The sequence below is a fragment of the Symsagittifera roscoffensis genome, chromosome 9, assembly GCF_963678635.1.
Source record: "Symsagittifera roscoffensis chromosome 9, txSymRosc1.1, whole genome shotgun sequence".
Taxonomy (NCBI): domain Eukaryota; kingdom Metazoa; phylum Xenacoelomorpha; order Acoela; family Convolutidae; genus Symsagittifera; species Symsagittifera roscoffensis.
The window spans coordinates 2772007-2798010 of record NC_087070.1 but is presented as its reverse complement, the minus strand read 5'-3'; the positions used below and the strand labels follow the sequence as shown (position 1 = coordinate 2798010).

At 34.6% G+C, this 26004-nt stretch overlaps 2 protein-coding genes across 3 annotated transcripts in view; both read right to left on the bottom strand.

Annotated features, from left to right (window-relative positions):
* LOC134854221 (cilium assembly protein DZIP1L-like) overlaps positions 1–6627 on the bottom strand; it is a 44358-nt gene extending 37731 nt beyond the window's left edge. Inside the window, exons 1-5 of one of the 2 annotated variants that reach the window (XM_063870389.1) lie at positions 6151–6627; positions 5503–5657; positions 3883–3962; positions 2858–2972; positions 1982–2168 (exon numbers count right to left, since the gene is read on the bottom strand). In XM_063870389.1, coding sequence (XP_063726459.1) covers positions 1982–2168; positions 2858–2972; positions 3883–3962; positions 5503–5657; positions 6151–6382 — 769 coding nt within the window. In that variant the 5' untranslated portion in view covers positions 6383–6627. The remainder of the gene's footprint in view (positions 1–1981; positions 2169–2857; positions 2973–3882; positions 3963–5502; positions 5658–6150) is intronic. The other variant, XM_063870391.1, reaches the window with a different exon arrangement.
* A 16407-nt stretch (positions 6628–23034) lies between these two features.
* LOC134854547 (activating signal cointegrator 1 complex subunit 2-like) lies at positions 23035–25999 on the bottom strand. Its single transcript, XM_063870847.1, has 2 exons — positions 23679–25999; positions 23035–23339 (listed from the first exon to the last, which is right to left on the bottom strand). The coding sequence occupies exons 1-2, from the start codon at positions 25984–25986 to the stop codon at positions 23101–23103; spliced, it is 2547 nt and encodes an 848-aa protein (XP_063726917.1). The 5' UTR covers positions 25987–25999; the 3' UTR covers positions 23035–23100.
* Between the last annotated feature and the right edge of the window lie 5 nt (positions 26000–26004).

The following is a 26004-nucleotide window of genomic DNA, read 5'->3' as shown; positions in this document are numbered from 1 at the left end:
ATAAAACGTCATATCTCGAAAACTACAAGAAATTGAGCAGCCATATTCAGTGTTAAGAATAGCAACCCCCTGAGAGTACCCTCACATGTTCCAATAACAGGATTGAGATCTTCAATGTTTTGGAATTTTTTAACATCTAAGTTTTTTTTAAATTTCGGAGAAAATAAAAACAACGCCGTATCTCGAAAACTACAAGGATTTGAGCAGTCATATTTGCAGGCAAAATTCGCAATTCCTGAGAGTATCTTGACAGAGCCTCACAACAGAGTTGTGAATATCAATTTAGGTGAAATTTTTTATATCTAAGTTTTCTGAAAAATTTTGAAAAAAAACTTGAAAAAAGTCATATCTCAAAAACTACAAGGATTTGGGCCGCCCTAATTAGAGGCAAGATTTGCAACCCCTGAGAGTATCCTCACAATATCCAACAACAAGAATGAGATCTTCTACCTTTTGGAATTTCTTAAAATCTAAACTTTTGAAAAAATCTTAAAAAACGTCATATCTTGAAAACTACAAGGATTTGAGAAGTGAGATTTGGAGGCAAGATTCGCAACACCTGAGAGTAACCTGGCAGCAGCTAACTACATGGTGACAATTTCAAAAATTGAGAAGTTTTTTAAAATTAATTTTTCTATAAAATTTTGAAAAATCTCGAAAATTGCCTATCTCGTAAACTAAAAGGATTTGGTTATTCATATATGGAGGCCAGAATTGCAAAACCTGGGAAAAATCTGACAACATCACACAATTAGGTTGTTAGTTTCAAGCTTGATGAAATAAACACTGAATTTAAACTGGAAAATCGAAAAAAAACTTAACCATAGCATTATACGATATAGTTTAAACGTGAAACAATTCTTTTGTTAAACATGCAAAAATATTACGTTGAAAAAGCCTAAGCAAAGCGAGAAAGTGAAGCCCGCATTTAAATATAAAACAGATAATAGATAGCTGAAAACTAAAAAATTAGGAGACGGGCAGACAGACATAATCAAATTAATTAAGAAAGCAGGTATACAGACAGACAGACTTAATTTGGCCTCGCAAAAAGTTACAGAAAATTAATGACCTTCCGGAAAAGTAATTGAAAATTTTTCTTAAGCATTGCAAAATATGGTATAGCTTAAGCAGGAAAAAAACTCTTTCGTTAAACAAGCAAAATTATTATGCTTAACTTGGGAGATAGCTGTCACTCACATTTAAATATAGTATAGATAGATAGATAGATAGATAGATAGATAGATAGATAGATAGATAGATAGATAGATAGATAGATATAGATTGATGAAATAAACACTGAATTTAAACTGGAAAGTCAAAAAAAAAATTTAACCATCGCAATATAGGACATAGCTTAACTGTGAAACAATTCTCTTGTTAAGCATGCAAAAAAATACGTTGAAAAAGCCTAAACATGGCGAGATAGTGAAGCCCGCATTTAAATATATAATAGATAGATAGCTGAAAGTTAAAAAATTAGGATAAGGGTAGACAGACATAACCAAATTAAAAAAGAAAGCAGCTTTACAGACAGACAGACTTAATTTGGCCTCGCAAAAAATTACAGAAAATTAATGACCTTGCGGAAAACTAATTGAAAAATTTTCTTGAGCATTGCAAAATATGATATAGCTTAAACATGAAAAAACTCTTTCGTTAAACATGCAAAATTATTATGCTTAAACATGGGAGATAGCTGTCACTCGCATTCAAAATATAGTATAGATAGATAGATAGATAGAATATTCTTAAAAGAAAAAACAAACTTTTGGAAATTGTTTTATCTGCGTTAGATACGAAATACATATTCAACCAATCATTTACAGCTAAACCTAGAGCAAATATTTTATGAACTACATTCATTAAGTTCCTCGACTCTTAATAAAACATTTTTGCTTTTCATCATTTTTTGATACATTAATATCGATATCACCTAAAATAAAAAATTTAAAAAACAACTAAACACATGCAAACTTACCAAGGGACAACTCTGTGTTATTCAGTCTCTCCTTCAAAGTAGTCAGTTCTCTCTCCAGCTCCCCCACCCGGTCACTGTGGGTGTCCCCCTCTAGCCGAGGACTGGGTTTGAGTGCCTCGGGGTGTCTCCTCTGGGTGTGTTGTTGCAAGAAGTAGTCCGACATAAAACTCTTCTCACAGATCGAACACTGAAACGAAGGATGATTTATAACGGACAAGTTAATCCCACCCTCCCCCTAAAAAGACCTGTAAGATCTATAAAGTTAAGGTCTGCTATCCCATAATTGAATTAAAATCAAACTGCTTAGCGCTGCGTGAGAAATACTCGCTTCTGATTGGCTGAAATTTCTCACAGATCAAAAACTGAAACAATCAAAACTAGAGATGAGGTGTTTGATGAGACTTTAAGACGAAGCTTAGAGGCCATTCTCCATGATAACATCGTTGAAGTAGTTCTTTGCAGGCGGTGGATTTTTGTTACTAGATACCATAAGCTGAAGCAGTTATAAGAAGCTTTTAGGAATTATGCTGGTTAAAATGAATGACCCAAGTAAGTACCACAAACTGAAAAAAAATGTCACGTAACAGCTTCTGAGTGGGTAGTTTCGTTCAAAATCGACAATGTTTTGAAAAAAAAAACCTGAAATTAAGTTTTTTTTGAAAAAAAAATTACTATAAACATTTTGTGGGAAAAGTTCGATATTGAAAAACAACGATAGATAATTTCACGATAACTCTCCAAACGCGGAAAGAATCTTAAAATCTTAAGGTGGAATCTATTCATCAGAGCTGCAATTTGAAAGCTGAAACTATTCCCAGGCATTTTTTGGCCCAGATTGTTGACGAAGTATTGAATAAGAGTAGTGCAGCTACTCACGGGAAAGTACTGCTGGGCGCCTGCAGCTATCTTGGCCTGCAACTCCTTAATGAACTGCTTCTTCTTTTTCGCCTCCTTCTTCAACTCCATAACTTCACCCTCCTGTTTATCACATCTGAACAAAGAAAATATCAAACTCAACTTCGATGAAGACCAATTACCTATCGCCTTTTCTGATTAGCCCAAGGTCCTGCTCAGTGCAGGACCAACCGTGGGGGAGAGAGAGAGAGATGTCATCCATTTCGCCGCAGCCGGTCCAACCTTGAGGAGGCGGATGACACTGGGAACCCTCCAACCGTGACCGAAGTGTGATTCGAACGCATGACCCTGGTTTGGAGAGATGTTCGACTAAACCACTCGGCCACGGCTGCTCAACTATCGTCTCGGGCCATTGGGAACATGGAAGAAAAACAATTGACAGCAAGCGAACATTGGACTGACGCTTGTTCCCAATTGGGCTCTTTTCCAGTTCCCCTCTTTGATTTTTTCGGAAATTCAATAGACAAAAACCTATTTAAAAAGACTTTCATGTTAAAAACTGCATCAAAACACGTCAGCATGAATAGGTTAATAAATTTGTACAAAAATTTTTGCATGCAGAATGCTGTGTGAACAATTTTTGAACAGCTTTATTTTGAAATTTTACCGAGGGTAATGGGAAACTGGAAAAGAGCTCTAAATTGCCGCGGCACCTTTAATCACGAGGGAAAAACCAAACATACATATTCTCTTTGGGGGGTAGCAATTCTTTTGCCCTTGGATGAGAATTACATGCAACTTTTTTTTCGGTTATTTTTCTGGATTAGGAAAAATTGCCTCGCCCTCAAAACGTTACCGTGATCGATCTGCCCCTAACGGTCGCGTTATGCCAGCTCGACACGAATCTAAAGAACTTCGCTACTTCGGTTGACTACTAGTAGTTTTGGGGTAGGACGGTGGGAACAGTTGGGAGGTTTCTGTCAGGTATGCGTTTGCCAACGCGCTATTAAGATTTCAACAAAAAAATGCAATGTTGAACAACTCACCTGCTTCCCAATGAGTCATTGAGCTGTTGTAGTTTCTTACATTTCAGCTCCAGGAAATTGATAGTTTCCGTCAGATACTCCTAACGAGGCAGACAGCGACTTCAGTTATGTGTCATTTTTTTGACATTTCGTTCTTTCTGTTTTAAACAATTGCAATTTAAAAAAAAATGAAAAATTTTTGCGTATGTAGATAAAGTCCAGTATGGTGTATAAAATAGCAAAATTAAACAAAACGTTCTAGTAAAATTTCTGGTCAAACATGTCCAGTACATTTCAAAATTACTGCATTTCTAGAGTTATATGTATTTTGTTCCGACTTTCGATTAAAGTGAGGAGTAAATTTGCACCGGGTGGTTTTCTTATTCAGAACAAATTCAGAACTGATCTCATGATCTGCATGAGCGCAGCTGGGTGTGCAGACCCCTATGGTAACTTGCCACGAGTCTGTCTAAACTTCTCGTTTTTTATTATTTACACGGGTGGCGAATTATCCCTGACTACAAAATTGTTCCAAATTGAATTGAGGCAGCTAATTGGTTTTATTAGTTTCATAAACGACTCAAATTGTAACACTTAATTTTTATTATGATCAGCCTGAAATTCATAGTTTTGCTAACACCCAATTTACCAAAAACTATTCGAGACCAAAAAAATGGCAATCGAAATGTTCCGGGCTTTGCCCTGATACGGGCAGTCTTGTTCCTTTTTATTGTACCATTGGAAAAATAATGTGATAAAAGTAATCATCTCTTCATTTTTCGGTAGTACTGATAATAAAGCTTTACTAGTAAAAATTTCATTCAATTGTCTCAAAAAACACCGGGTATAAATTATCAGTTCGAAAACCCATTCATCAGCAGAAACCACAAAAAATTCAAAAAAATTGGAGATTCTCATTGACCTGAAGGATCCGAAAAAATGTTGACTTCAAAAAACATTTTCGGAGAAAATAAGTTTCAATTTTCAGAGAAAAATTAAAAAAAAACTTTCCATCTCATTGAAATTGAAGAATAATATATGGCTGACACTTTTTTGATTGAGCTAAGCTTCTGGAGAAAATTGCGTCAATAGATAATTTTTCAAATTCTGTTGGGATTTTAGTAAAGAAAAATCTGTTTTTGAAATTTAAAATCATTCTTGTTTTGTTTTTTGCACCATTTGCCCATTTAGAAAAATAATTTGAATCAAACTACCAAAACTCAAAAAACCGAAATTGCGCGTGAACAATTTTAAAATCTTTTTCCTGAAAAACAAAGCTAACAAAAAACCTTTTAAGTGTTAATGATTTTGATCAGTGACACTTAAAAGGAGCTAGCCAAAAGCTGTCAGCGTAAAAAAAAACATTGTCTTTTAAACTTGTCTCACAATTTGAACTTTAAAAACAAATCAATCCAATTGATATCGAAGGGTGAGCTTTTCTTGAAAAATTCATTTGAAACTTGAGCTTCAGAATGAAATAAAAAAGATATCGTGAACAAATTTTCTAAGTGTTCTTGAAAAAATTGAGTTTGAATAATTTCGCGGAAAAATTCAGGCCAATAATTCTCGAGGCAGTTTGGATTTCAATTAGGATATTAGGAATACATCTAATTGAATTTTGTCTAATTTTGAAGTCCCTGCCTGTGAATGTAAGAGATACTCCGAGATAAGTTGCGACAATTTGAACAATTTGATCAAATTGGGATCTACTCCATAACGCCAGTCCACTTCAGAGTCTATATTGCAGAAGGTGACATGGAGCAAATTTTGCTGCAGACTTCCGAAATCCGTCTCTTCTGTTATATGGTACAAGCGTGATAGATGGGTGTTTATAACTGGAATTAGTTAAACAGGTATGTCAAAATCCACCACCCCCATCCCCCCATATAAAATTGTCTGAAAACTGTTCATTTTCGTTCACTTTTCTTGTTTTTTTTTCAAGTTCGGCCTCTTTTCCACTTATCATCACTTATCAATTTCAATTTGAAATTTTTTTTAGCGTAGTGAAATTGGAATGCAAAGGTGTCATGGTTAAAAAAACTAGCAATTCGGAACAGATTTGTTTTCTCATACTAACATCGCAACATGAAGTGTTAAAATATAATAACACGTAAAACAGCTATTAAAAAATTTGAAAGCCAATTTCTTTGCCTAAAAATAGAAATGCTTCAGCCAAAAAGAAACAAAAAATTGAGGACAAAATTACCTATGCAATAGATTATTTGGTGTCAATCTGATATTTCCAATTGTGATGTATTTTTTTCAAGGACTCATCTACCACGTTTGTACCTGTAATTCGATCGATGTCAACTCCAGCTAGGAGACGCCAGTTTACAGCCTCGGTTCGCCTTCTGAACTTCAAACCTGCTCTCTGAGGCATTCCATTATGAAGATGAGAATTGTTCATGCTCTGAGGTCTTTGAGGGTAAGCTGTGAAGTTAGTACTCTGGTTATAACTACCTACGCCAGTAGGTCGAGAAAAAGGTGCAAACGGACTTGCTAGGACTTCAGAAGCGCTCATTGAACAACGTTGAAAGTAGTCCTTAAAAAGTAAAAAAAAAACAAGATAAACTTATAGAAAATAAAAACCAACGCCAAAAAAAAATATATTTTTTTTTATTGGTTTTGTTCGTTTTTATTCAACACAGGTAAAGCAAGTGTACACAAAAATCAATGAAGCATAAAAAAGCAACGTTTAGATGAAATGGCCAAAAACAAAATCGTAAGTGTTTTCATATATTTAAACTAATACTTGTGTTTAACCACGTAATAAAAGCTGCCAGTGTGATTATATAAGAATTGAAAAATCGTACCATTCAAATGAACGTTTTTGCTCGCAGCTGTAAAATAATGCCAATGGTGTTTTTGATGTTCGTTTTTCTCATCAAACGAAAATATATACTTGAATAAAAAAACGCACGTGGGTTAAATGGATATTTCTCCGGCTTGGAAAAGGTACAACAGGACCTGAAACTAAGAACGGCAGCAAAAAATGTGAGAGCATATTTATTGAAAGGTAGTATCTAGAAACTTTTTAGTTTGGGCTCTTCCCCCCCCCCCCCCCCTCCCACCTACGAATTTTTTAAGTACTTTTTGGTGAAATGATTGATTTTTACTGAAATTTTCATGCACACTGAATGGGCCATAACAAGCATATTTGGTCTTCATATTTCAACTTGTTAAACTACTAGTTAGACAATTTAAAAAATGATTATTTCAGGAGGGTGACGAAAGGAATAAGAGCCTTAGTTTTAATAACAATTGGTTATTTCATTTTTTTTTTCAAATACTTTAAACACAAACTGATTGTTAATAAATCATTTTGAAGACCCTTTGTTCGATTTCAGTTCGTGCTTTGCAAAATGATGAGAAACAAAAATGGTCAATTTGCCTTCGCAGCTCTGATAAGTGCCCGAGGTGCTACAAGAGAATGGATGGATGTGCATGGTGTTGAAATTAGTCGTTCGAATCGCGGCTATAAGGGCTTGAATATGATATATCACTTGAACCATCCAGATGATTAGTTATGGTACCTAATTGTGTGACAAATAAACAAAAACGCACCCTAAGACAAAGTTCCTCGCCATTTTCAATAGTCGGATTATTAATTGTCATATGATGAAATATTGCTTCAAAGCTGAAAATTCCTAAAGATCAGCCTCATAAAAACTTGCTGGAGGTTCAATTGTCGTATTATATTAACGTTCTTTCAATCTTGAATCAAAAATTGCAGTAAAAAGTCATTAAGGTTATCTCAAAACTGAGAAAAATGTCGGTTGCTGTTCCAGTAGCACAGAATTTTCCGACCATATTCATTAAAAATTCAAAAAATTAGTGTCTTTTTAGAGCGCGGCGTGATTTGAGAACTATCTGATCGCGTAGAGAATTAGTGAATAATGGATGATTGACAAAGTTTAATTCAAAAAATGAATACCAAACAAGAAATTTTTTAAAAAATGTTAGAAAAATTTTCTAATTTTTTCTTATTTTTGTCAATAGCTTTTCAGCTTTTTGAAAATCTTTATCGTCAAATAAGCACTGAAAGAAACGCGTTTCAGTGAGAAACTAATTTTCGTGATAGTAAAATGAAGTTCTGTGAGCCTAAAATTATTTTAAAAAATAGTTAACGTTCATAAAACGGACGTTTCTCGATCGCGCTTTTTGCTCGAAATTAAACTAAAAATCAAAAATTTTAAACAGGTTTTTCTCGACTTTGGGATAATTTTTTGATTTTAATGTCGTTCGAATCACGACTGAAAAAGCTTTATCATGATAAGCCACTCAACTCTCTCCGATAGTATCTGTGGTAGCTGATTTTGCATGGAAAACAAAAAAGAGAAAAAAACTAATTTACACCGAATACAAAGTTCCTCCCCATTTTCAATGGTCGGAACAAAAACCCGAGAAGAACCAATTCAGATTAAAAAAGTGTCCCAAAAACTGACAGCAAATTCTGGATCTAAGCAGAAGTAAAGTAATCATATAGTTAATGAACTTTAGGGCCCAACAGCATCCATAAAATGAAAATATGCGACTGGCTGAAAATCAACAAAAAGTATAAAAATGCATGATTAAAAAGATTCAATAAATTCTAAGCTGAAAAACATGGTAAGTTAGACACAACTAGTTCAACAAATTTTAACCAAATGAATGCTTTTCTTTGAAGGTTTGAGTTCAAACTGTAGAATCACTACAGAAAGTCTCATTGAACAGACTATATTAAACTTCTTCGATAGAAAAAAGCAAAATGAAAAATTTCAAAAAGAGGTACTAGTGGATCTTTGTCTCAAGCAGACATACTAAAACGTCACTGAGGTAGAAGTGACTACAACACGTCGCAGTACGGTCAATTGCGTCTTTAATCGTCTTATGGGAGAAAAACCTTTTAGACACCGTTTTTTCGCAGCGTTTTTCGAGATCACCAAATCTTTATTATAATCAAGCGTTTTACGGAAAGATAACAGCAAGCTTGTCAAAGGAAATCAGCTATTGTTCATCGAACAAAATTTTGAGTATCTTCAAAAAAGCTTGTTTTCGGCAGTCGCAGCACTCTAGGGCAGTGGAGCCAAATTGCCAAGAAAAACAGCAAAAAGCTCACTGGAGAAAGTATATAATTAACATAGAAGATTTCGAATGTCTCGGGTTTCCGTTCTCATACCCGGCATATCACTGTACTCTTACCTTGTTAACTATGCTGCTGCTTCCACATCTGCGGAGTGATTTACATGAACATCTCTGGTCTCGGTATAAAAAAGTTTCAAAGAACCCTTCATATATTTTTGTGAGGGTTATTTTAGAAGAAGTAGTATAATGGCCTCCATCCTGATGATATAATTGATGAGATTTTTGGTTCCTCTAACAAAATGTCTTAAATTTTTCAAATCTAAATTTCATAACTCTGTTCTCCTTTCATTTGAACAATCCGTTAAATTCAAATTTTGACGTCGGTTCGTCCAATTTGATGGCGTATATTTTTCGTAGGTAGCAAGTCAAATAATTAAATGTAGAAGGTGAACCATGAAGGTTTTCAATCAATCCTTAAAATCTAATCCTGGACCCGGTATCGCTTGATTCTAAGTTTCTGATCTCTCAAGCTTCAACGTGCTCATTCTCCTGAATTTTCCCGAGCAGAACCCCTCTATTAGGGTTGAGAATTTCAAGCTCGGTTACTTTTTGTATTTCAAGTTTTTTGAAAAAAAAAAAATCAAAAAACCATATTGGAAACCAAAAAGATTAGAGCAGATGTATTTGGATAGCAAATTTGCAACGCCAATGTGTAACTGACAGGACTCCACTTGAGGGTTCAGAAATTCGAGTTCTGTTAGTTTATTTTCATACTAAGTTTTCGGAAAAAAATTTCGAAAAAATCAGAAAAATCATCACAACTCGGAAATCAAAAGGATTTGAGCAAATTTACTTGGAGTGAAGAATTGCTACCCCTGAGTGTACTCTGACAGCACCCCACCATACATTTGAGAATTTCAAGTTCCAACAACTCTTTTTTGTTTTTTGAGAAAAATCATAAACAACGCCATGTCTCGAAAACTAAAAGGAGTTGAGCAGTCACACTTGGAATCCAGTTTTTCTATCCCTGAGAGTATCCTGACAGCACCCCATTACACGGCTGAGAATTTCAAATTCGGTTACTTTTTTTACATCTAAGTTTTGAAAAATTGAAGAAAAAAAAACACAGAAAACGCCATATCTCGAAAACCAAAAGAATTTGTGCAGTCATATTTAGACGTCAAGTTTGCAGCGCCTGAATATACTCTGCTAGCACCCCCATTATAGTGTTGAGAATTTCAAATGAAGTTGAAAATATTGGGAAATAAAAAAAAATGAGTTTTACGTTGCGGATAAAGGACGAATGTAGAGTTGAAATATTCGCACACCGACAGAGTTTAAATATTCGACTTGAGTAAATATTTTGACCCTTACAATGTATCCTTTTAACAGGCCAACATAACGAATTCTTAAACATGTGCCAAATTAAATTTCTTATGCAATACAATATATGATATAGCTGAAAAATTCTTTCGTTTAACATACAAAAAACAATACGTTGAAAATGCTTCAACATGTCAAAATCGGGACTTCTTAAACATGTGCCAAGTGAAACGCCTGTTAATTAAAGTATACAAAACCAACTTTAAAATTAGTTTGTGTCTATCCATGAACTTTAAATATCACATTGAAACCACATAATCTATTTAATTGGTAGATGTTAAGACCGCCAAAGTTAGCAACTCCGAAAATGAAAATTGCCATTTCAAAATTCTTCCACGATCTTCATCAGAAAAATTGAATAAAAGAAACATAGCCAACTGACAGTTGGAATAGAGTAATGAACGCAATGAAACTGAAACAAAAGCTGACTAGTTTTTTCTACAAATAATCAACTTTTCAATTTAGAAGAAAAAAGAGACAAAAATGGACACGTTTTTTGCTTAAATTAATCCAATTTGAGAAAACTGGATCAATAGAAAAGACTTTAATTCAATGGGAGTTAGCAGTCGATGGGAATTCGAAATTAGATGTCGATCACGTTTTTCGTGACCTTTACATGTTTGCTGTTTGATAGTGGAGTTTGCCTTCCTTTTAACAATGGAAATGCACTGAACTTAAAAAGAAACCACAAGTCAAACCGCGAAAAATCACAATTGAGCACGAATAAATTTAAAGACTTTTTCCTGAAAAAAAAACAAAAAAAAATCAACAAGACCTATATAAGAGTACGCACAGTGAGACAAAAATACAAGCACTTAAAAACGTTTTTGTCATCGATTGAGTCTCCTAGCGGTAAAACTGAACCGAAGAAAAACTGAATACTTGTGTTTAACCACGTAATAAAAGCTGCCAGTGTGATTATATAAGAATTGAAAAATCGTACCATTCAAATGAACGTTTTTGCTCGCAGCTGTAAAATAATGCCAATGGTGTTTTTGATGTTCGTTTTTCTCATCAAACGAAAATATATAGTTGAATAAAAAAACGCACGTGGGTTAAATCGATATTTCTCCGGCTTGGAAAAGGTATAACAGGAGCTGAAACTAAGAACGGCAGCAAAAAATGAGTTGAAAGGTAGTATCATAGCTAGAAATTTTTTAGTTTGGGCTCTTTCCCCCCCCCCCACCTGCAAATTTTTATATTTGAAGTTACTGTTCACTTTGTTCGATTGTTATGAAAATTGACAGGCAGACTAATTAGGCCATGACAAACATATTTGGTCTTCAAAATTTACCTTGTACCAAAATTTGCTCTTTTCGTCCCCCCTCCCACCTACGAATTTTTTAAGTATTTTTCGGTGAAATGATTGATTTTACTGAAATTTTCATGCACACTGAATGGGCCATAACAAGCATATTTGGTTTTCATATTTCAATTTGTTAAACTACTAGTTAGACAATTTAAAAAACGATTATATCAGGAGGGTAACGAAAGGAAAAAGCTTTAGTTTTTATAACAATTGGTTATTTCATTTTTTTTTTCAAATACCTTAAAAACAAACTGATTGTTAATAAATCATTTTGAAGACCCTTTGTTCGATTTCAGTTCGTGCTTTGCAAAATGATGAGAAACAAAAAATGGTCAATTTGCCTTCGCAGCTCTGATAAGTGCCCGAGGTGCTACAAGAGAATGGATGGATTTGCATGGTGTTGAAATTAGTCGTTCGAATCGCGGCTAAAAGGGCTTTAATATGATATATCACTTGAACCATCCAGATGATTAGTTATGGTACATAATTGTGTGACAAATAAACAAAAACGCACCCTAAGACAAAGTTCCTCGCCATTTTCAATAGTCGGATGATTAATTGTCATATGATGAAATATTGCTTCAAAGCTGAAAATTCCTAAAGATCAGCCTCATAAAAACTTGCTGGAGGTTCAATTGTCGTATTATATTAACGTTCTTTCAATCTTGAATCAAAAATTGCAGTAAAAAGTCATTAAGGTTATCCGTCACAGAAACGAAGCTTATACTTCGCATACACAAACGCGGCTTTTATAAATTTTAAATCTAATAATTCAGAATGTGATGAACTAAAAGCAACCACTTTAACTTTTCATGTAATAAACTTGAACGTTTAAAACCAATTGTGTATAAATTATGCATCTCAAAAGCTTTGCGAAGAACAAGGATTGAGCAAATTCTCAACTGGAATTTGTATTAAAATGCTGTTGCATGAAGCTTAAAGCTTTTTCGGTTTAAATGCTGAATTGAAATAGCACTAACTGTGTTAACTAATTAGCAATCAAATTTCGAAGCACATAATTTAAATTGCCAACAATGCCTACTGCAACTAATCACGAAAAATAGCACTAATATTTGCGACTTGATTTTTAAAAAGTTTTCTTCCCAGTAAAACACTCCAAACTTTTTTCTGTTTTTCAGAGCGCTAGTTATTAAAGATGGGGAAAAAAACTTTGGAAAACACTTGTAAACACCTCCGAGCATTTGAACAATAATGATGTAACAATTTCATGATTCTTAAGATGAATTCGGCAGAAGCATAAATTTTTTTTAGTAAAAAAATATGTAACCAACAAGACAGCATCAATTCCCGATTATAATCAGCACTGCTTGAAATTGATTCATTGAAAAACTTCATGATAAAACGAAAACAGAAAAGAAACAGCCTGTCATTCTTTACAATGAACAGTTTGAAAAACTGAAAAGGGAATAATAAAAAAAGGAAAATCCGGTCATTGCTTAAAACAAACTGTTTTAAAAACTGAAAAAGAAAAAACATCGGAGCCAAAAAAATGAAGACGGATAGCCGGTTGCTGTTCCAGTAGCACAGAATTTTCCGACCATATTCATTAAAAATTCAAAAAATTAGTGTCTTTTTAGTGCGCGGCGTGATTTGAGAACTATCTGATCGCGTAGAGAATTAGTGAATAATGGATGATCGACAAAATTTAATTCAAAAAATGAATGCCAAACAAGAAATTTTTTAAAAAATGTTAGAAAAATTTTCTAATTTTTTCTTATTTTTGTCAATAGCTTTTCAGCTTTTTGAAAATCTTTATCGTCAAATAAGCACTGAAAGAAACGCGTTTCAGTGAGAAACTAATTTTCGTGATAGTAAAATGAAGTTCTGTGAGCCTAAAATTATTTTAAAAAATAGTTAACGTTCATATAACGGACGTTTCTCGATCGCGCTTTTTGCTCGAAATTAAACTAAAAATCAAAAATTTTAAACAGGTTTTTCTCGACTTTGGGATAATTTTTTGATTTTAATGTCGTTCGAATCACGACTGAAAGAGCTTTATCATGATAAGCCACTCAACTCTCTCCGATAGTATCTGTGGTAGCTGATTTTGCATGGAAAACAAAAAAGAGAAAAAAACTAATTTACACCGAATACAAAGTTCCTCCCCATTTCCAATGGTCGGAACAAAAACCCGAGAAGAACCAATTCAGATTAAAAAAATGTCCCAAAAACTGACAGCAAATTCTGGATCTAAGCAGAAGTAAAGTAATCATATAGTTAATGAACTTTAGGGCCCAACAGCATCCATAAAATGAAAATATGCGACTGGCTGAAAATCAACAAAAAGTATAAAAATGCATGATTAAAAAGAGTCAATAACTTCTAAGCTGAAAAACATGGTAAGTTAGACACAACTAGTTCAACAAATTTTAACCAAATGAATGCTTTTCTTTGAAGGTTTGAGTTCAAACTGTAGAATCACTACAGAAAGTCTCATTGAACAGACTATATTAAACTTCTTCGATAGAAAAAAGCAAAATGAAAAATTTCAAAAAGAGGTACTAGTGGATCTTTGTCTCAAGCAGACATACTAAAACGTCACTGAGGTAGAAGTGACTACAACACGTCGCAGTACGGTCAATTGCGTCTTTAATCGTCTTATGGGAGAAAAGCCTTTCAGACATCGTTTTTCCGCAGCGTTTTTCGAGATCACCAAATCTTTATTATAATCAAGCGTTTTACGGAAAGATAACAGCAAGCTTGTCAAAGGAAATCAGCTATTGTTCATCAAACAAAATTTTGAGTATCTTCAAAAAAGCTTGTTTTCGGCAGTCGCAACACTCTAGGGCAGTGGAGCCAAATTGCCAAGAAAAACAGCAAAAAGCTCACTGGAGAAAGTATATAATTAACATAGAAGATTTCGAATGTCTCGGGTTTCCGTTCTCATACCCGGCATATCACTGTACTCTTACCTTGTTAACTATGCTGCTGCTTCCACATCTGCGGAGTGATTTACATGAACATCTCTGGTCTCGGTATAAAAAAGTTTCAAAGAACCATTCATATATTTTTGTGAGGGTTATTTTAGTCGAAGTAGTATAATGGCCTCCATCCTGATGATATAATTGATGAGATTTTTGGTTCCTCTAACAAAATGTCTTAAATTTTTCAAATCTACATTTCATAACTCTGTTCTCCTTTCATTTGAATAATCCGTTAAATTCAAATTTTGACGTCGGTTCGTCCAATTTGATGGCGTATATTTTTCGTAGGTAGCAAGTCAAATAATTAAATGTAGAAGGTGAACCATGAAGGTTTTCAATCAATCCTTAAAATCTAATCCTGGACCCGGTATCGCTTGATTCTAAGTTACTGATCTCTCAAGCTTCAACGTGCTCATTCTCCTGAATTTTCCCGAGCAGAACCCCTCTATTAGGGTTGAGAATTTCAAGCTCGGTTACTTTTTGTATTTCAAGTTTTTTGAAAAAAAAAAAAAAATCAAAAAACCATATTGGAAACCAAAAAGATTAGAGCAGATGTATGTGGATAGCAAATTTGCAACGCCAATGTGTAACTGACAGGACTCCACTTGAGGGTTCACAAATTCGAGTTCTGTTAGTTTATTTTCATACTAAGTTTTCGAAAAAAAATTTCGAAAAAATCAGAAAAATCGTCACAATTCGGAAATCAAAAGGATTTGAGCAAATTTACTTGGAGTGAAGAATTGCTACCCCTGAGTGTACTCTGACAGCACCCCACCATACATTTGAGAATTTCAAGTTCCAACAACTCTTTTTTGTTTTTTGAGAAAAATCATAAACAACGCCATGTCTCGAAAACTAAAAGGATTTGAGCAGTCACACTTGGAATCCAGTTTTTCTATCCCTAAGAGTATCCTGACAGCACCCCATTACACGGCTGAGAATTTCAAATTCGGTTACTTTTTTTACATCTAAGTTTTGAAAAATTGAAGAAAAAAAAACACAGAAAACGCCATATCTCGAAAACCAAAAGAATTTGTGCAGTCATATTTAGACGTCAAGTTTGCAGCGCCTGAATATACTCTGCTAGCACCCCCATTATAGTGTTGAGAATTTCAAATGAAGTTGAATATATTGGTAAATTTAAAAAAAATGAGTTTTACGTTGCGGATAAAGGACGAATGTAGAGTTGAAATATTCGCACACCGACAGAGTTTAAATGTTCGACTTGGTTAAATATTTTAACCCTTACAATGTATCCTTTTAACAGGCCAACATAACGAATTCTTAAACATGTGCCAAATTAATTTTCTTATGCATTACAATATATGATATAGCTGAAAAATTCTTTCGTATAACATACAAAAAACAATACGTTGAAAATGCTTCAACATGTCAAAATCGGGACTTCTTAAACATGTGCCAAGTGAAAGGCCTGTTATTTAAAGTATACAAAACCAACTTTAAAATTAGTTTGTGTCTATCCATGAACTTTAAATATCACATTGAAACCACATAATCTATTTAATTGGTAGATGTTAAGACCGCCAAAATTAGCAACTCCGAAAATGAAAATTCCATTTCAAAATTCTTCCACGATCTTCATCAGAAAAATTGAATAAAAGAAACATAGCCAACTGACAGTTGGAATAGAGTAATGAACGCAATGAAACTGAAACAAAAGCTGACTAGTTTTTTCTATAAATAATCAACTTTTCAATTTAGAAGAAAAAATAGACAAAAATGGGCACGTTTTTTGCTTAAATTAATCCAATTTGAGAAAACTGGATCAATAGAAAAAACTTAAATTCAATGGGAATTAGAAGTCGATGGGAATTCGAAATTAGATGTCAAGCAGCTAACCTAGAGAAAGTGTTGCTTAACGAATTTACACCTCATTTAACTTTAAGCAAGGGTAAGATCAACAGATAAACGCTGTTTAACGTTAACCAACGTTTTAAAAATTTTCCAAGACAGCTTATCTGCTAGCCATCCTAGACGCTTTTCAACGTTTAGCAAAAATAAATACCGTTAAGTTACGTGTATTCACCTCCTTTTTCTTCAGAGAGGGGCATTATCCGACACAAAGTTTAGCTAAGAATATACTGGAGACCGGTGCTGATGTGAACTTAAAATGGAAAAGTGAAGTCTGCTGGTCGTCTGAAAAAAGCTTCCCATAGTCGAGCTTGGCGGAAAAGTATGTGAAAGGCGCCAAGACAAGGGACTCAACTCAACGCAACGGTGATGAAAGTGGTGCTCCTGATTTTTCTACTGCTGAAGAGGGTGGTGCGGGTGCCGGTGCTCCCCCGCTTCAGAAACAGTCTCCTCAGATCAATGATCCAACAAGAAGGAAACAAGTTCAGTTGACCATCAAGAGGTCCGCGAATTATCTTCTAGAGACACTCCCGCTGATGACGAAAGCGATGATGGCGCCGATATTCTGACTTGTAGTCAAGTTATTTAACCTTAAGAATTTCTTGTTTTATCGTTGTTAATCCTTGTTTAACGTTGAGTCAGGTGTTACGATAAGGCGTTGGTTTTTCGTTGGTGTTCTACTTACTAATTTGATTTAGTTTTAGATACAGGCAGCTGCAACAATCATGAATATCTCTGCAATCAGCAGTGGCGCGATGAATTTTTCTCTGATGGGGACCGGGAGACAAGTCCCGAAAAGAAGAAAGCCAAACAGGTCGAGGAAGTCGTGATCCTGGACGATAATAGAGCTTGCAGTTCGAGTTCAGTCCCGGTGCAGCGGACTCCTTTTCGGCTTGGTAACTCAGAACGGCTCACACTTTTAGAGGTAGTTATGTCCTAGTACTTCTCTTAGTCCTAGTTATCTCAGTACTTTTTAAACCCTTTAAACAAAAGTTCACGTTCAGTTATGTGTTTGTGAGTTGAATTGTGAAAGCCACATTATACCTCCGTTAACGTTTTTTCACATTTTGCTATGTTTTAGCTCAAAGTGATTATTGAAACAATACAAACTTGATCATGGAAACACAAATGAAAAGGTGACTGGGAGAGGATGCGGTTGCAGTGGAAACATCTAATCTGCTTGAGTATGTCAAATGCTTCGCATAGTTTCAAAGGCTCAAATTCAAAAAGTGGGTCACCTTTTTTACAGTCGAAAATTTTGTCTACACCTTTCTGAACGTTAACTGATGTTAACCAGTAGAAACTTTTCCAAAAACTTTTTTTTTGAAATCCCCTCTAATCCTAACCCAAACGATGCCTGTTATTTGTTGTTAACATGTGTTATGTTCCAAAAAAGGCTGCAGCTATTCGATCTGAGTAAGGGCCTGCGTCCTTCGGGGATGACTGAGTCTTTCATGACGAGGATGATGAGAGGGCAGATTGCGTTGTGTTACTCAACAGAAAGGAACATCCTACTCATCCTGGTTCAAGTGCTGCAGTGTCATTATGATAGTAACCCCAACGCAGCCACCAATAGACTGCAAAACTGGGTGAAACAGGCCAGAGAGCGATTTTCAAGAAAGTATGTTAATGTTGCTGTGTCTGGTGCAAAAGTCGCATTTATAAGGGAAGTTAGCGTTAAGTTATGTGTTTTTGAGTTAATCAATGGTGTTTGTGTTTGAGATTCCACGACACATTCCCAAACCAAGATACCAGTGCAACAGTCCAGGGTGTTATTCAGGTGTGGTTATGTTACAGCAGAGTTGAGCCGTGTTGTTCAGTGCACCCTCAACCACCCATTCCCACAGTGTCTTATCTCCCGACGCGGGTCGAGAACTCCAAAAAACTACCGTAGAGGTCGCTCAACATCCTGTACCTCGCCTGGAAACCGCAACGGTCAGAGCCGCCAAGATGTATTAGTATTGCCTGATTCTGGCTCTGATGATGAAGAAATGCCAGAACCTCAATAATGAACTCAAATATCTCTGAAATTCTTCTCAAAACTCAAACTCACTTCGCTGGAAATTCTTCTCAAAACTCAAATTCTTTTCTTTTGGATTTTCATTTCGCAATCGTGCATTCCGTGATTCCATAGTCTTGCTGGAATCATTTTATGCTCACCTTTTTGATTTCTCACCATACAATTTATTTACTTTTCCTACGATGATTTTTATACCGCATTTAACTTAATTTAACGTTGAGCAACGTTAAAAAATGTTGAGCAGATCATCGTATTTTAACTTAATTCAACTTGTCGAATTCAATTAAAATATGATGATCTGCTTAAAAATGTTTAAATTTGCTCAACGTTGAATTAGGTTCAACAAAGTTTCCGGACAGTTTTTAAAACCTAACTTAATTTTAAGCAACGTTAAGCCGATCGTCATATTTCAACCTAATTTAACGTTAATCAACGTTCAGCTGATCAACTTCCGTTGAAGCCGTTCAACTTCAGTTAACCTAAATCAAAGTTAGATTAAGTGTAGGTTTACTCATTTTAACCGAGCTTAACTTGAGTTAACGTTAAATTACGTTCAATTAGTTTTAGCGTTTCAAAACTAGTTCAATCATTTTAACATCATATAATCTAACTTAATGTTAAATGAGGTTAAATTCGAAAGTTAAATCACGTTAAGTCAGAGAGCACATTAGCGCCTATTTGGGCCTAACATGTAACCGTTACACGAAACGATAACTTTTTACACCTAATTGACCGTTAGATTTAGACACGTCATTCAACGTTTAAGCACGTGTAAAATTTCGAAGTTTTGCCCACGGGAACGACAAAACATCACTCACTGATAAAATTCTCAAGTTTGAACTACTCTTTATCTGATGTGACAGCAAGAGACTAATCAGTTTCTGTGAAAGCTAAAATGAACACCCACATGAAGCAAATGCTGCAAAATCGTACTTTAATTAAAACGCAATGACAAAAAAAACAAAGCCAAAAGACCATCAGAAGACTTTTAGCTAATGTAAAAGACAGAGACTGTTTTTAATTGCACTTGAAAAATGGTTACAATGTTTTAGAACGTTGAATTTCACACTACAAATTTCAAGAAATTTAAGGGTTGATTATTCATGTATCACCTTGAAGTTCTCTAAAAATCAGGAATCTTATATGATTGCTAAGTGCTTCAAAAATGGCCAACAGACAGACTTCAACTTTCATAATAAAAAAATTAAATTATATGGCTTAAAATTTTTTCGATTTTTATGAACTATTAATGACGGATACCTTTCAATCAAAACTTTAACGCAAATTGACAAAACTTGAACAATGGGTAAATTTTTTAGTCCTCCGGGAAATCTATCTTAAAATTAAAATCCACAGTCAAAACTAGAATTCGATCATGTTTTTGTGAAATCTATTTATTCGCTGTTCAATAGTTGCATTTGCCCTCCTTTTAACAAATGAAATAAACTGCAGTATAAAAAAACTTGGGCATAATGAAGACTCTTTCATATAATTCAAGATTATTTTAGTTTTTTTTTCTGGAAAAGTATTAAAATGTGTTCACGCCCAAGTTTTTTTATACTGCAGTTTATTTCATTTGTTAAAAGGAGGGCAAATGCAACTATTGAACAGCGAATAAATAGATTTCACAAAAACATTATCGAATTCTAGTTTTGACTGTGGATTTTAATTTTAAGATAGATTTCCCGGAGGACTAAAAAATTTACCCATTGTTCAAGTTTTGTCAATTTGCGTTAAAGTTTTGATTGAAAGGTATCCGTCATTAATAGTTCATAAAAATCGAAAAAATTTTAAGCCATATAATTTAATTTTTTTATTATGAAAGTTGAAGTCTGTCTGACTTCAACTTTCATAATAAAAAAATTAAATTATATGGCTTAAAATTTTTTCGATTTTTATGAACTATTAATGACGGATACCTTTCAATCAAAACTTTAACGCAAATTGACAAAACTTGAACAATGGGTAAATTTTTTAGTCCTCCGGGAAATCTATCTTAAAATTAAAATCCACAGTCAAAACTAGAATTCGATCATGTTTTTGTGAAATCTATTTATTCGCTGTTCAATAGTTGCATTTGCCCTCCTTTTAACAAATGAAATAAACTGCAGTATAAAAAAACTTGGGCGTGAACACATTTTAATACTTTTCCAGAAAAAAAAACTAAAATAATCTTGAATTATATGAAAGAGTCTTCATTATGTTCATCTGATTGTCAATATTGAACACAGGTTGTCGATACTTTCAATCGCGCAAAAAGTCATCAAAAATTTTTGATATGAAAACGGTATTTGATAACTTTTTTGTACTTCATTTGATGATTTTTCTGCCTTGTGAGGTATTAGGTGATTTCTTTTGCTTTGTAAAATATTTGATGATTTTCCGCCGATTTGATTTTCTAGAACTTTGTGTTAACACTTTATGTCCTAACTATCGGCTCCTAAAATACACACCGACATATTTTCAAATTACAAATTACAAAATTACGTCATATTTTAAGTTTTAACAATTAATTAACTACCTTTGGCAGCTCATTTCTAGGCTGTCACGCCCCAATTTTAGATTATGACGACAATGACCTGGTATAATTAGACTCTGTGATCCTCTACGGAACCCTGTTCAGACTATGGATTATTGGTCGCGGAACTACATGGGTTTGACTTTACGCATAAATCACGGCCCCGTCGCAGTGAAATATTAAACTCATAGTGGGCACAAAAATTATTTTGTTTGAAAACCAGTGAAAAAACTGAATCCCGAACGTATGTTGACAGCGGATGTTTAAGATATAAGCGATCACTGCAGAGGGATTTGGCTAAAAATCTCCATCTTCTGAACTTTTCGAAAAAAAAATAAAGAAAGCCGAATTTTTCAAAAATGCTGGTCACAAAACTCCATAGGAGAAACAACCGTATGAAAAACCAAACCCAGCGAAAGCCCATCACTAAAAGAACCCCAAAACCTTAATAAAAGAAAACCAGCGCATGACTAGCACCTACGGTCCTTCGAATAGATTGTTGAACGTGAAAAAGGCTTCCTAAAATATTTACAAGAAACGAAAATTTATTACAACCGTAAATATGAATTGGACCAATCCATCAGGTTCTTCCATTTCATTAATTGAAAATTTTTATAAGTTATCTTTTAGGCCATTTTTCACTCATATGGTCATATCTCCAAAATTACTGAGTTTTATCAGTTTTGTGATACTTCAAATAACCCTTAAACACCGACAGAATACTCCTGACTCTGTTCTTTTAACATATTATTGAACATATCATATCTCGGAAACCAAAATTCAAAAGCTAAACTAGAAGCCAAACTTGCAAGCTCTATGAGATCCATGACAGCACCACATTACATGGTTGAAAAATTCTTATTTTTTTGTTTTTAACATCTGACTTTTTTAAAATCTGTTTTTTAAACAAAAATTGTATAAAATCATAAAATACACCATATCTCTTCTCTTGAAAAGCTTTGAGTAGTCATATTTGTAGGAAATATTTGCAATCCCTGAGTGTACCCTGAAAGCACCACACCATAGGGTTAAGACTTTAAGGTTCTGTTAGTTTTTTTTATATCTTTTTTAATATCCAGAAAAGCAACTCCAGAAATCCAGCTCCATAATTTATCCTGAGATCACCCCACCATAGAATTCAGATTTTCTTGTTTTTAGTGTGTTTTAAAAACGTAATATCTCCAAAACCAAAGAGATTTGAGCAGTTATATTTAGAGGTCAGAAATGCAACTCCATAGTGTACCCTGAGAGCACCCCATTATAGGGTTGAGAGTTTCAAGTTCTTAGTTTTTTTCAAATACAAATAAAAACAAATTGGAAAAATCATTTAAAAAAAGCCAGATCTCGAAAATCAGACCGATATGAGCATTGCTATTTGGACAAAACCTGAATGTACCCTGCTAGCGCACCCCTATAGGGTTGAAAATTAAAATTATGTAAAATAAACACTGAAACAAAAAACTTTAGACGTTTGCATTGCGAAATGGGGAGAAACTGTAGAGTTAAAGCATTCACGCTTCAACAAATACGCAGTTAAAATAAAAGATGACCTTGGAAACCAAAAACGTTGAATTCGATAGAACATGTTAAACAATGCGAACCATCGCATTGTATTAAACATTTCAGCGAAAGGACTTCTTAATTATGTGTCAAGTGAAATGCAAAATAAATAATGTCTAGATATTAATATAGATAGAAAGACAGATAGATAGACAGAAAGATAGATTGAAAGATAGATAGATATATAGATAGATAGATAGATAGATATTTAGATAGATAGATAGATAGATATATAGATAGATAGATAGAAAGATAGATATATAGATAGATAGATAGATAGATAGATAGAAAGATAGATAGATAGATAGATAGATAGATAGATAGATAGACATATAGATAGATATATAGATAGATAGATAGATAGATAGATAGATAGATAGATAGATAGATAGATGCACTTCGTAAATTGCCACTCTAAAAACCATATGGCTCCAACAGAAAAACAAAAAAAAACTAAAAAAGATACGCACGGAAAAACCTCTCCAAGCCTTTCAAATAAAACTAAATATAAAGCTTATAATTATCAATTTCTCAATAATTTACATTTCTAAGATTTCAGAATTCATTTTCAAAAAAATCCTGGCGCGTTAAAGTTATTCTTTTTGGCGGCCATTGCTTTTCTATAATGAGTCTTCGCTTGAGATTGTTCCGCTTTCGTTTTAGGGTATCCTCTCCCTCTTCCCATCGGCTTGCGTGGAGCTTCTTCCCTTTCCTGGTTGATATTATTCGACAATTCTGGCTGGTCGATATTACGGTTTTCTCTATCTTCAGTCGAGGGTTCGAATCCAGGAGGATTTAAGTTCATTCCTGAAAATATTTCATAAAAAAATATCCTCGATCCATGAGAAATCTTATCATACTGTAAAAAAATGTAACTGTATGTACAAGCAACTTTGAATTTCCCCATCAAGGGTCACAAAATATATAAATTATTCACAAAATTAGGCATGTCTTCCTCAATTTTCCCTTTTCCTCTTATGTTATGACCATTTAATTTTTGGGCAGTTTTTGGATATTTGACACCAAAAGATGATCATGAGTTCCGCGGGATACCTTTGGAAAACTATTTAAAAACTATTTTCAAGCAGCCGAAAAAATTTTTCATCGAAGAAAAATATATTTATTTGCGTTCTTATCTCATCTTACCTGATTCGACATAAGAGGTACCATTTCTGTTTCCTCTCGACTTCCCCGAGTCCACCCGCCGAGCACCTCCTGTTCCCCCGCTACTACTACCCGAAGCTCCATCTCTCTGCTGATAATCTTTCGTCTGATACGACTTCTGTTTCGGTCTAGCTCCTCCAAAGCTCTGACTCTCCGGATTCAAACTCGAATTGGCTTCGTTACCGGTTCGGGCCATCTCTTCATCTAGGATCCCACCCGTGTGTCGATGACTCTTTCTACTTTTAGGCTGACTTGCGAAGGTTTCTTTTGGCACATCTTTATCTTTCCCTGATTGTTGCAGATTATTCCTGCTACCTGGTCCCACTTTACCACCTCTTGAAAAACTATTTCGAGAATTACCCGACAGAGCATTTTGATGATTAATTTGGTTATTGTCATCTTTATCAGGACCGGTGCTTAACTCATCTTCTTCATCTTCATCGTCCTCAAAATCCCAGGCAGCCTTTCGAGGCCCGCCGCCTGTAATCCAGTTTCTGGAACCCCAGTTCGGATTTTTAACTTGGAACTGAAACTCTTTATTGTCAAAGGAATCGGCAACTGGCATTGAGTTATCGTACGTGTCGTCGTATTCATCATCGTATTCAAAAGCATTCGCTTCTTCTGATTCGCGGATTTGGTGAAGAGAAATTTGTTCACGCTTATTTGAGCTTTTTTGAACTGAATCAAACTCAAAATCTTCAACGAAGCCGTACTTAGAAACAATGTCGTGTTGCATGTCGCTTGAAAACTCGTCTGATTTTTTAGAAATAGTTTTAAGGCTAGAATTAGTTGAACTTTTCTGGGCTTCTAAATAACGCCTTGAAACACCAGCCGGTAATTCGCAATTATTTTCAAACAAATCGTTGATTGTCAGATCTACAGATAGATTTCGTTTTTCAAGGTAGAACTCAATTATAATATCATCGACATCTGTAATGATTTCCTTAACTTTTTTCAAAGCTTCGAGCAATTTTGAGGCTTCACTGCTTTGATTTGAATCAAAATTTTGCGATGTCGAAGGCTGCTTATTTTGGGCTATCGTTGCGGATAATTTTTCCGTGGGTATTTCTTCGTTTAACCTTGACTGTAATTGAATCAAATTCGACATGCTAACTTTGTCTCTATTTTCCTTCTTGGACGAAAAAATTGTCAGCTGTGCAACACTGTCATGAATTAATGTGTCAATGTCAAAACAACTTCGCGTCCATTCTAAATCTAATAATGTGTCGAAAAACTCAATGGTATCTTGAAAGTTTTCGATAGTCAAATTTGCTAGTCTAAATTTTTCAACCACAAGTTTTGTAATCGAAATAACATTTGATGCAGCTAGCTTCAAGTTTTGTATCAAAGTCGATTTTATTTGATGATCTTCGATTTGTAAAACAGTCCACATTAAAGATTTCACAACATTTTCGACAAAACTCAACAATTCGTCCAAAAGACTACAACTCTCGTGTTTAGTCGCTACTAACTCAAGAACCAAATCGACCGTGTCCGAAAACGCATAAAGGTTAGAGGTCAGTTCTAATGATAGATCAGCCATGCGAAAAAGGGCGTAAAGGTCAAGCCCCGCTGCCGGGTTAAACTCAGTTGACAGGTCATTAGGGTCAAGCAAGTTCAAACCACACGCTCTTTTGATTGACTGAATCGCTCCAATTATTCCAGCAGAATAATTCCAAAACTTCAATTTGAAATCTTCGCGGCTGTTTGTTACTATGCTTTCGCATATTTTTGATAGTAAAACTGATTGCTGGTAATAAATACTGCAAAAATTGGCCATTTCTTTTGGCGCAAACCAGCCAGCTTGAACATGCAATTGTCCAAAATAATCAGGGCTCATGAAACCTTCATTCGATTCCTTATATGTAGACAACCTAACGCAAACCAAAAACACTTTTTGTTTCAGCGACATCTGTTTGGTAGTAATTTGTTCACTGCTTTCTGAATCCTCATCCCAACATTTGGGAAAATTTGTCAGAAATGATTTAAGAAAAGCTTTGAAAGTCGCGTCAAAGTAAACTTGAGACCAAAACTTATGATGAGGAAGCCTTAAAATAGACTCAACGTCGCTTATCATGCAGTCTAGTCGCTTTTCAATCTGATCCGCTGCCATAAATTCAATTTGCTTTGAGTTCGGAGCACAGTATGTTAGAAAATTGATGCTTGAAACCCAGTCGTGATGCATTGCGGGTTTTTTGGACCCGTTGCTTGGCAGCGCAATTTGTCGTTTCTCCAGAGGCAATGAAGGCAAACATACAGAAAGCGATGAAGCTGAGTTATCTCCTGACATTTCAGCAGAAATCAAATC

What these genes read in the sequence shown, in the direction of transcription:
- LOC134854547 (XM_063870847.1), bottom strand. Translation starts at nt 25,986, where the DNA reads ATGTCAGGAGATAACTCAGCTTCATCGCTTTCTGTATGTTTGCCTTCA. An exon ending in TACCTCTTATGTCGAATCAG is followed by an intron (nt 23,340 to 23,678) that starts GTAAGATGAGAT and finishes AAATATTTTCAG; the next exon opens with GAATGAACTTAAATCCTCCT.